At 32.4% G+C, this 11,809-nt stretch overlaps 1 protein-coding gene across 2 annotated transcripts; it reads left to right on the top strand.

Moving 5' to 3' along the window:
• Nucleotides 1-1,865: 1,865 nt before the first annotated feature.
• On the top strand, nucleotides 1,866-11,559 carry LOC149572218 (DNA topoisomerase 2-like). 2 transcript variants are annotated; one of them, XM_089810885.1, is made up of 8 exons: nucleotides 1,866-2,020; nucleotides 2,265-2,341; nucleotides 9,734-9,844; nucleotides 9,938-10,101; nucleotides 10,193-10,303; nucleotides 10,448-10,550; nucleotides 10,670-10,853; nucleotides 11,083-11,559. In XM_089810885.1, the coding sequence occupies exons 6-8, from the start codon at nucleotides 10,467-10,469 to the stop codon at nucleotides 11,205-11,207; spliced, it is 393 nt and encodes a 130-aa protein (XP_089667011.1). In that variant the 5' UTR covers nucleotides 1,866-2,020; nucleotides 2,265-2,341; nucleotides 9,734-9,844; nucleotides 9,938-10,101; nucleotides 10,193-10,303; nucleotides 10,448-10,466; the 3' UTR covers nucleotides 11,208-11,559. The 2 variants fall into 2 exon arrangements, 1 of the variants encoding a protein (XP_089667011.1); XR_016359005.1 differs by lacking the exons at nucleotides 10,448-10,550; nucleotides 10,670-10,853; nucleotides 11,083-11,559 and having other exon boundaries at nucleotides 10,193-10,393.
• The last annotated feature ends 250 nt before the right edge of the window (nucleotides 11,560-11,809 follow it).

Here is an 11,809-nt window from a genome sequence, read left to right as displayed (position 1 = left end):
ACAATGTAGGCATGATCTACATCTTTTGACTCCGTAACCCAATGGATGCTTCAGGCCACTGGTCTTATGCATAGGAGGCTAGCGTCCCCTCACCAGAAATGTTACATATTGTGCGCCCCTGCCAAATATTTGAATTTTAAATACTACCCGCCCAACGGTCACTTCTTGGTTTAATGTTATTTTAAACATCCCAGGAATATTGAAAAAATTAAATGATCTAACCTTACGATATTTCTTCCCTGTGCACTTTAATGTTTCCTCGAGCCTACAAGTCCCCATCATCAGATCAAGAGATATCTATGGTAGGCACTATCTCGCTATGGAAAGTTGCAAGGAGATTACCCATAGTGAGATAGCACCTTTTGGCCGCATGTCAGGTGGGTCCTCCCTTTCCTTGCTATTCCTCTGGTGCCAAGTTTTGATAGATCCATGGTGGGCACTATGGTGCTATTGAAAAATCTGTGTTCCTCATCATGAGCAACATAGCGCCTAGATGGAAAGGGTTCCTGCAGAAACATTAGAAGGAAGGTGGGTCCCAAGTATGCCCCATCAGATATCAATAAGGAAATTTGTCAGACACGTTGACAGTTGGTAAGTTTTTTCATTAGCTAAGGTATAACTGTGTAGAATGTGGGTCCCACTTCACTTGGCAGGCCGCAAACGAGGATTTGTCAGATAGGTTGGCACATGGCCAGTTTCTTATTGGTTGGTATACTAATAGGTCGGATCCATCTTGCTTGCCATCAGATCAGTCTAAATCAACAGTGGGCCTATCTCACTAAGGAAAGTTGCACGTTGTTTTTCCATAGCGACATAGCGCCTCAGCGACACGTAGCAGGGTGGGGCCGAGTGTTATGAAACTACAGGGATGGTACCAATTTGAGCTGAGTCAGATGCCAGGTGTGCTGAGTTGGTTCGTGGGCCCAGAAGTTTTAAGGGCAGAGCACAGTAATACAACAAGTCTTCACGATCATCAGATCAGTCTAGATCAACGGTTGGTGCTATCTCGCTATGGAAAATTGCTCGAAAGATATGCATAGTGACATAGCGCCTCGATGACACGTGTCCTAGTGGGTCTACTAGTACATTTTGGAAAATATGTGATTATGTGACTAAAACTTTTAGTCATGCCACTAAATTTTTTAGTCACATGAGTAAAACCAATCATATTCTTCTATTTCTATACAATTTACAACTATACATGAGTAAATATGTGACTAATTTAGTCATTAGGTAAAAAAAAGGTCAACCAAATAAAAACTACTAAATGAATGATTATTACTCTTTTATAATTACATTTGATACTATCATAATCTTGTTAACTTAGACTTATATACTTAAGACATTCTATCTCATTAGTAATATTTGTTCATTAGTATTATTTGTTTATTAGACGTTTTACATTTAGTATTATGTAGATCTGTATTCATAATTATAAGAGATGAAATGTTTAAAAGTATTTCAAAAATTTAAAATATTTATTAAGAAAAATTAAAATTTTGTCTTAAACATCTAAATTTTAATTTTATTAATCTCAAATTTAAAATTAAATGTATTTTACATATTCTTATCAAAGTCATCTAAATATGATGTAATTAACATTATAGAGATGCATATTTATAATTATAAGTACTATAAAATGATAGTTTAAAACTCATTTTAAAACAAAACTAATATTTTATCTTAATATATTTAATTATTATTATTTTATTATATTGAATAAAAAATCTAAACTATTTTAATTAACTTTTAATTGAATAATTGAGATAATAATAAAAGAGAGCACATTTTCAATAAACCCCGAAAATCAAATTAAAGCACACATTTTCATTAAACCGCCAAAACTAAAAGTGCATATAGTTTCAACAATCCACCAAGTCCAACAAAGGACTAGCAAATGAATTTTAGAAATGTCTCTGTAAATTATCGATAGATTTGAGTTCTCAATTGACTTATTTGCAGGGGAATGATGATGCATATTCAGAGGGAAACAAATTCAAGTCCTTCAATTTTACATCAGGTGCTTTCTTTTTTCTATAAAAATCATTTTGTCTTTAATTCTTTGGGCATTTTTGTAACTAGGGCATATCCACAAGGAGCTGCCATTAATCGCTACAACCCTTTTCCCTTTTCTTTTTAGTTTGAGGTATTTAATTGGGCTTTCTTTGGAGAAAACCTATTAAGATAAGGTGTAATTTTAAAATGGTTTTATCCCAAAATAAATTTATCGATCGTTCTAGTGATATATGATTAGTTTGGGGCAGGCTCTGGATGTTCCCCTGTGGTATATGAGGAAGTTGAACAAATTGAACCCTTTCATATCAATTTTGACATGAAACAGGTATTTCTCAATTCATTTTCATGGAATAAATGTTAGAGATTTATGAATTTGGTTACGTTCAACCCTATTGCTTTAAATCAAAAAAGGAAAAATAATGGAATGCATGTTTTATCAAGAATATTTTTATGCATCTGAAATTTGGGTTGTAGTGGCCAATACCCTGTAACTAGATTACCTTACTGGAGTCGGCTTTTCTTACATCCTACACTTCTTAAAATTTTAAGAAATATGGAGACTGACAAATGGGTACTATGTTTACCCTGTTTATTTTATGATTTTATACCCCATAGTTTCTTTACTCCACTAAATACGAATAGATCCATATAAATAAATCACTCACTTGGAATTGTAGCTAAAGATTCATTCACTTTCCTGACCAACTAGTTGGAAAAGTTTCCTCAGTATAAGAATAGACACACTTTCGAGAAACATATTTTGATTAAATATTGTGAAATGAGGGAGGTTGAAACATAAAGAATGGGGACATTGTTATTGCCTTTTTCTAATTTTGGTTGGTCTATAGAAGCACACTAGATTATCCAATGGGATAATGTTGGAAAGAAAATACTCCATCAAAACTCAGGGTAATTTATTATTATTACTTTTTGGCTTTTCATTTTTTGGGACCCTAGTCCCTATGTTGCCAGGAAAAAACATACCATAAAGGATACATAAAGTCTATGTAGTTATCTTACATAAGCCTGCAATATGCAAGATAATAATCTTAACATAAATTCTAGAAATGTAGAAGAACTTAGTGGCTAAAAGAGATGATATTTCAGATAATAATTTCAGCCTTTACAAAATATTGAGAAGGTTTCTCTTTAATGACTTCTCACGGTCCTTTTGTCTAAGTATTATTCTTTGAACTTTGTAGCAACCAACTTTCCCTAGATTGATTCTTTATCAATTACCTCTCACTGCATGATATTATTATTTACTTCATTGATTTATGCACATGACATGACTGTCCATGTTTTGCACTGTAAAATATTTTTCTTTTGCCATTCACAAAATAGTCTTTTGACAGATGTTCTTCATAATAATAATTGTTATTTTCTATTTTCAAGCATATTGTGCTTCTCACTTCTTAAGGTTCTTGTTGAGTTACTTTTGACATTGTATAACATCATCTTCACTATATTTTCCATTGAAATTCTACTTTAGAAACTATTCTTCAACTACCTCCAAATGACAATATACATTAATATTTGACTATGTTATATCCATCTTTTACATCTACTAGAATATATGTGTCTTGCTAGGTTTAAATAATGTGATGTTCTGCTCCAACATATATTTTAATCTTATCTTTGCAAAATTTTGATTATTTACTCTTTGTTTGATTTTTCAAGTTCCTTATCTATTTCAATTGTGGAAAGAGAAGAAGAAAAACATTTATTTACATGGGTATTTTTATTGTTTTAAAGTAGATTATAACATTGATAATTTGGAGGAAGAAAGAATAGTGAACATTGAAATATCAAAACCAAGAAGAAAATATCAAATTATTTATACAATGGAGCATGAATTGGTAATAATGAATTCAAATCTTGAATTTAGCATCAAAAATTACTGCCTGAACAAAGACACGCAAAAATGAAAAAAATATTTAACAATGAGATACATGTTATTACTTGTATTATTCTCTTGTGAAAAATTCTTGTATAGAGCTCACATATCCACAAAATTTAGCTTTCTACTTTTTTTGGATGATTAGAAAGTGAAAATATTATCAAAGTTTTATAGAGCCTTATTCAATAGACTTAGAACCATGAAAGCCTACGAATAGGATACATAATATAGTGTTCTTAAATCAGATATGTAGAAAATAACAAGTCATTATTTTTCTTTATGAGCAATAATAAAGATAAAAATCTGCAAGAAGGTGTGTAATTTTGTATAATTTATTTGTTCACTTATTTTGGCATGAAATATAGCAAAAGTTTCATCTGTTCATGAAGGTATCTTTTTTGAAATTGTCTGTTTTTCTCAGCAAATCATTTTTTTCATTGCTCAGAAGTATATGCCACAGTTTTAGATGAGAGAGGAATTTAACTTCACTTATGTTGAGTGCCTTTTGTACACATTCCATTATCTAATCACAATGTTTGGTCAGTTGCAATCCTTCATTAGTTTCATCTATTCATGAAGGTATCTCTTTTTAAAATTGTCTCAACAAACCATTTTCTTTTCATTCCTCATAAATATATACAATGATGTTAGACGGGAGAGGAATTAAACTTTACTTATGTTTAATTCTTTTTGTTCACATTCCATTAGCTTCTCACAAGCAACCATAGTAACATAGGGATGTGTCCTCACTCTTTTTAGCCCACATCCTAGAGACTTGGATGCATTGAGGACTTGGAGACTCACCAGATTCCGCCACCTCTACTGATGATGGGGGATGTCTCAGTCTTGACTATTTTCTTATTTGACTATTTATGTTCAATTTTTGATGTTCCAATTCAATGCAGTATTCAAGTATTTATTCTTTGACATTTTTATATCTTATATTGCAATACATATTTTTATAACTAGCATTTTAAGTACCATATGTATAGTATACACAACCTCCTCTTGTTCCCCCGCTACCGTTTCCCCACCATCTCCCAACTGCCCCCAAATTAAGGTCCCTCTATCCCCCATCCCAGAAAATTGTCCCCCCATTCTGCTGTCCCCTTGTCCCCACAGGTGGTGTAACTATGGCTGCAACCCTTCACTAGGCTGTGTCCATGATTCATTGATAACTGATTGTATGTTGGAGAGATCAACACTAATTTCCAATATATATTTTATCTTCCAGCATATATTTTAGCTACTCATTTTACTATAATGATTATTCTCACATGTGAGAACTGTAGTTAAGTTTAATAAATAAGTTATACTAAGATTCACATTAAGTTTCTCTTGATATTTTACAACATCACAACATTGAGTAATTGACACTCTATCTACTTTTCCACATTTAAGAGAAAACTGTCTCTTATAATTATCCTTGAAGTTTTCTACTACTTATTACCTAGACTGATTTAACTTCACTCCATTATTTGTCTTTTAGTTGTGATATATTTATATCTCATTTCACTGTGCACTTTAGCATTTTTGTCATGATAATGTCCTACTCTGATCTTTGTTTTACAACAATAATGTCCCACTCTAGTCTTAGTTTTACAATTGTTAATTTTAGTAAGAAAAATATTAATGATGTAAGCTCATGTCATTGATGAATTTCAAATACCCTATTATTACCATATTCATCTTCATAACTCCATGTATCATTCTAACTTGGTTGAAATGCACAAAATGAACTGGGTAGATATCATCAATCACTCATTGCAATCAACCATTGCACATAAGAGCTTATGTATCTTCTTAAAATCTAGTAGAGATGATATTTTTAAGAATCTAGGAGTTTTATTCTTTTTACATAGTCACTTGTCTTCAAACTTCATTCTTTAGCAATGGTTTGTATTATGTTTAAATACATTTTTTTTGTCAAACCTAATAAGAAAATTCTAGGTCCATTGTTGGTAATTGGTGATTTGACCTGTCACACATATTGATATAGTTGTAACAACAAATAAATTAACCAATGCATTCTCTTCTTTTCAATAAATACTTTTGATCAATTCATATGAATGTTTTACATGACTTATGACTACTTTTTTTATAGGACTATGCATTAGAACTATGTATACTACTTCTTCAATGTTGTTTGTTTTTCAAAGACTCGTATATCCTATCATTCCATATGGTTTCAAAATTTGGAGCCTCGCAAAAATTTCGAAGACTTGGGCATATTTAGCTTGTGATAACTAGCAGATTGTCTCTTTGTAGGCATCATGACTTCATGTTTATCATCTGTACTATATTTATCTTGTTAATCTATCCTTGGAGTGTAATTACTTCATCAACACTAATTAATCTTCCTATCTTCCTTCTCATCTTGATTATCATATTCTATTGCTTCTTTGAAGATGTTCTTTGATAATTCATTGCGAGGCCATGTGCTATTTTTGGCTTTTGAAGTCTATTGGCTTGAGCTGTCTATTTGATATCTTGGTGTCCTCCCTTAAGCCATCAATTGTCATGTCATTATGCAATACCTCATACTTTCTTTCTTGTTTTCCCTTTTGAAATGTTTATTACCTTCCACCTTCTGGGTACAATAGAAAAGATTTGAATATTTATGGCTCCCAATTGTAACCGGTAACATGGTCCTAATCCTTTGAAGGAAAAACCTAACATGCCAAAGGTCATGTGGTGTAAGAAGATTACCCAAAAGATCCAGACAGCCAATATCTGCAAAATACTCTACCTGGTCTTTATTCCCACCATAAATTACATTAGAAATTTCTAAAGCTGCTACTTACTTCACATGGATTTTCCCTCCTGCAATGAGGAATCCACCAAGTAGAAGAAAAAGATATGCTCTAATTAGAAGGTCCATTTCACCTTGTGTGCCTCATGTGATGATGGAGATATCTAACAAGCTTGGATATGAAGTTTTGAACTTGAGATTTCCTTCATTGACAAGATTACCAATATTTGGGGAAGCACTTTATTTCTGAGAATGTCATCATAGATACCAATCTGTTCAATGTTTACAGAGCATAATGGACCCATATCCAATTAATCAAGACTTTTTTTCATACTTTAGACATCTTGTCTCTTTTATTCAAATTCATCAACACCTTTCTTCTCAAGGTTTCTAGACCCAGTTCTCACTCTTCGTTACACCTTCTTTATACCTTTTTCCCTTATTAGAATGCAATTATGATTAGCAATTGTTTGCATTGTGGATGATAGCTTCTACGAAATTAGATAGAGAATAGAAGAGGCGTGTTGATGCAGAGAGCTTCAACCTAAGACCTAATGCATCACAACAATCTCTTCAAATCTGCATATTTAGACATTATTATTCTGTTCTGGAATAAGAGAATTAGAGGCAGACCGTATTCTTTGTCAAATTTCTTACACTTCAGCATTCTACATCCTTATTCTGATCTTTTTATGTGGAAATAGCCCAATTTCCATAGGCTTCACACATTAAATATTCCAAAATGTGAACTTATAAGCCCAATTAGAAAATTAGCTTTCCTATAAATTAGATCTTCTGAATCAACCATGAAGACATATTCTGTGGAATTAATTTAATTTGGTCTCCTTATATAATCATCTCCAATTGATTAGTAATAAACTAATAAAATCCATACTACATTTGGCCAAGAAGTTAATCTAAAAAAATTACTATGCAGAACCGATTATAAATTGGCTTTCATTTTCATAGAAGAGAACTAACCTTTCATTTCCAAATCATGCCTTCATTCTCAGACCCGGTAGCATTAGCATTTTTTTTAAAACTTTTAAAAGGGAGATCCTTTTAATATCAAGCATTAAAACTATATTGTAAAATAATATTTAACTCATTTAGTAACAGATTCATGGAACCAATTTATATTCCCATCCATTCAAATTGGATTTTAGTAAGCCAACTGATAATATCATAATATCGATTTCAAAAAAAGGAATTCCATACTCAATCAGATGAAATTATTGATAAACACTAGAATTGGCTCTAACCCATAACTGCCAGAAATAGTGTTATTGTGTCCTTCGATATGGGCCGATACTATTTGGAAATAATATGAAATAAAATCAGAACTCTGAAACAATTCTGGATCAAATCTTGAATTCAAGCATCACAGTCTGGCTGGTAAATATTGAAGCATGAGAACTGGAGTTCACTAATTGTGTTACATATCATCCTTCACCAGGTGACTTTTGGGGCACTGTAATGATCTGTTGTAGTAAATTTGCCTCGTTCAAGGTGTACCATTACTGTAATTTTTAGCATATCCCTAAGCTTTGTATAAGAGAGCTACATGTCTTTCTCTTTTCACATCTAATAGATGTGTATAACTGCATTTAATGTACTGTTTGGCGTGATTTCTCACTTTTCTTTTGACTTGTAATGGTGAGTGAAGAGGATGGTGTAGCTGATGTTGAGGATTAAATAAACCTGTCTGAAGTTGTTGTTCTTTCTTGTTTGCATCTCTGTCATCTTTTGATAGCCATGTTTGGAGCCTTGTGTAAAAGAGTGAAGACAGAGAGCATGGTTGAGTTCTTTGGTGAATTTTACTAAAAATATATAGTTCTAATTACTGCATTTGTATTAGGTTGTAATCCAAAAATGGATCTTGGCTTTGTGATAAATTAAATTTGTCACTTACATTTTGAGGCGATTTGTTTTGCCTGTGAGTCTTAATACCATTGTATCTGATAATGCAAGTTTATGCTATAAAGTAAAACTGCAGATAAATGAACAAATGCACTATTGTTGATCAAGGAATTTAAAGAAAAGAAGCACGACTTATTGTGATGGCAGAATTTGAATACTGATGCTGATTCCATTTAGTTTTGTGGTCATTTTTGAGAGAATGGCTTGGCACAACTAAATATTGATAAATGGTGCATTTTTGTGCAAAGTTGGGCTCATTCTTCCACATGTTTACATGTCCTATTCATGCATATTCTTCGCATATGATTTAGATGTTATTTGACTTGATGACTACAATATCAAACTGTGTACTTGAAAGTATACTAGCATGGGTAGATTTCAAACAAAAAAAGAGCTTAAGAAAACCGATGGAACTAAGAAAAAATATTGCCATGACATCCCCAAACTTGAAGATGCAAATAAAGCTGGTGGAAAGGAATCTAAAAAGTGCACTTTAATTTTAACAGAGGGTGACTCAGCCAAGGCTCTTGCTGTAAGTGCTTGTTCTTTATTTGAAAAATGGGTTGTATTATGACTTGTTTCCATCAATCTATAAATTAGAATTTTTTAATCCTCGGCCTTTTTTTTGATATCAGTTGGCAGGAATAACTATTGTTGTTTGAGATCATTATGGTGTATTTCCTCTTAGAGGCAAGCTTCTTAATGTGAGGGAAGCCTCACATAAATAAATTTCAGAAAATCAGGAAACTGAAAATATAAAAAAAAATCCTTGGTCTACAGCACAATAAAGTATATGAAAACATTAAATCTTTAAGATATGGCCATCTAATGATAATGATAGATTAGGTACGTTGTCTTTGTTAGGGATTGTAGATCTTATGCTTAAATATGGTAGATCCACCTGAGTGAGGTTCTTTTTTATTTTGTTCTTTTGCTGATGTAGGATCACGATGGTTCCCACATCAAGGGATTGATTATCAACTTCATACACTACAACGAGCCATCTTTTCTCAAATTTCCTTCATTTCTTATGGAGTTTTGTATCTATATTTCTGTACCTACTCTCATATAAATTTTTTGTATCTATTGCATTGATTTGTGAGCATAATATTCTACATCCCCAAACATTCATCTTGTTGATGCAGGCAACACACAAGAATGGAAATGTACTATCCTCTTACACCCTTCCTAAATACGAATCTTGGAGAGAGTTAATTAGTGGATCAATATCAGGTTGGACCATAAAGTACTATAAGGTAATTTTGGATCATTTTTTGTTTTTTGTTCTGAATTTTGGCTCTTTAATTAGATGTCTTACTAAAATTTTACTTGTTCCATGGACTACACAGGTCTGGGTACCAGTAACTCTAAAGAGGATAAGGAGCATTTCAGTAATCTAGAAAAGCACAAAAAATATTTTAAATGGGATAATGAGAAAGATGGAGATGCAATTGAACTAGCCTTCAACAAGAAGAAGATTGAGGCTAGAAAAAATTTGTTGAGACAATTTGAGGTGATGTAGTGTTGAGCCACTAGGATTAAAATTTTAACTAAATGATATTGTTTTTATCATAATACTAATAGTGAGTTTATCACATTGTCAGGCTGGGAGATATTTGGACCAAAGTGAAAAACTTATCTCTTATAAGGAGTTTGTAAACAAGGAGCTCATTGTGTTTTCGAGGGCTGATCTGCAAAGATCTATTCCATCAATGGTTGATGGCTTGAAGCCAGGGCAAAGGAAAATTTTGTTTTGTTGTTTCAAGTGGAATTTTGTCAAACAAGAAAAGGTTTCTCTTATTTAACTTCATCTTAACACTTGTAGGTTTTGTTTAATTGCTATTTCCTTTATTGTTCAGGTATGTTCCAATCATACCAATGGTACTTGTGAATGGAAGTGAAGGGATTAGAACGGGTTGGAGTACCTTCATGCCAAATTACAATCCAAGGGATGTTACAAATGTAAGATGCTTAATATGAATCAATTTAGCCAATGGAGCTATTTGAGATTTTGCTGGTTTGTTTAGACTATTATATTTTGTTGAGAAATTACATCTGTTTTGTCATTGTTATGCTTTTAGAGCAAGATTGAATGGACGACTACGAAGGAGAATGATGTGACCTATACAATTAGTGGTATTCTAAAGCAGATTGAAAACACCACATTGATAATCACTGAATTACCTATTCACAAGTGGGCTAATGATTACAAGATCTTTTTGATGAGCATGATCTTACCAATAAAAATAAGATCCATTCATAATGGTATGCAAATTGAGATCATATATTAATACGTTCTTCCTAATAGGAATACTTTTTCAGTTTTAACATGAGAATATGTATCTTTCAGGAACTTGATAATAACAGTATAGATACTAGGGTTTGTTTTGAGGTAGCATTATTGGAGGATAAGATGACAAATTCTCTTCAAGAGGGCCTATCAAAGAAAATTATAATTTTCATTCATAATTTTATGCTAATGTTTCAATTACAGAGGCAAAGCCAACAAGGATAAAGAATGGGTGGAAGGAGGGGTGGTGCACAACAAATTCAGCAGCAACAACAACAACAACAACAACAAGAATAGGTACTTGGTGCATTTTTGTTTCCCAAACTTGATAAACTATTAATAAGTAATAACTCATGCTACTTTGTTTTCTAATCATTTGGGGAATGCAACATGGACAACTTAGAATACTCTCAAGAATTAGAAGCTTTAATTGAGGAACCAAACTTTGTTAGAACTCACTGCCATCCAACCTTTACTGGTGTAGCCTGCACTATTGCAGATTCACCATCTTCTGAAGCAAGGCCAATACATCTTGAGCCCATCATTAGCATGGAAATTGCTCTGCTACACTACTAGATCATTGCCTAGTTGGCTTGGTGATTGCTATTCTTATGTGATGTTTTATTGGGATTTATTTGCATATTTTTTAGTGAACACTTACCAACTCAAATTTTTGGATAATGTTTCACAAGAACTTTTCTTTTGGGATTAAATGACATAGTTTGAGATTTTTTATCTTTCTCCAACTCTAGACTATTTTTTGTTGTAGGCTTTATAGAACTTGTACTTTGTTTTGTGAATGATGTTAGCTAATTTTGAAGAAGTTGGTGCACTGAGAACATTATTATTTTCCATTATTTAGTATTATATAAATAGTCTCACTAGATTTTAGTGTTACATTTAAGTTTTTAGAAATTGTTATTTGTGTGCA

Source organism: Cupressus sempervirens, chromosome 2, assembly GCF_028749045.1.
Source record: "Cupressus sempervirens isolate cs-2001-9-10 chromosome 2, ASM2874904v1, whole genome shotgun sequence".
Taxonomy (NCBI): domain Eukaryota; kingdom Viridiplantae; phylum Streptophyta; class Pinopsida; order Cupressales; family Cupressaceae; genus Cupressus; species Cupressus sempervirens.
This window is presented reverse-complemented; position numbering and strand designations above follow the sequence as displayed.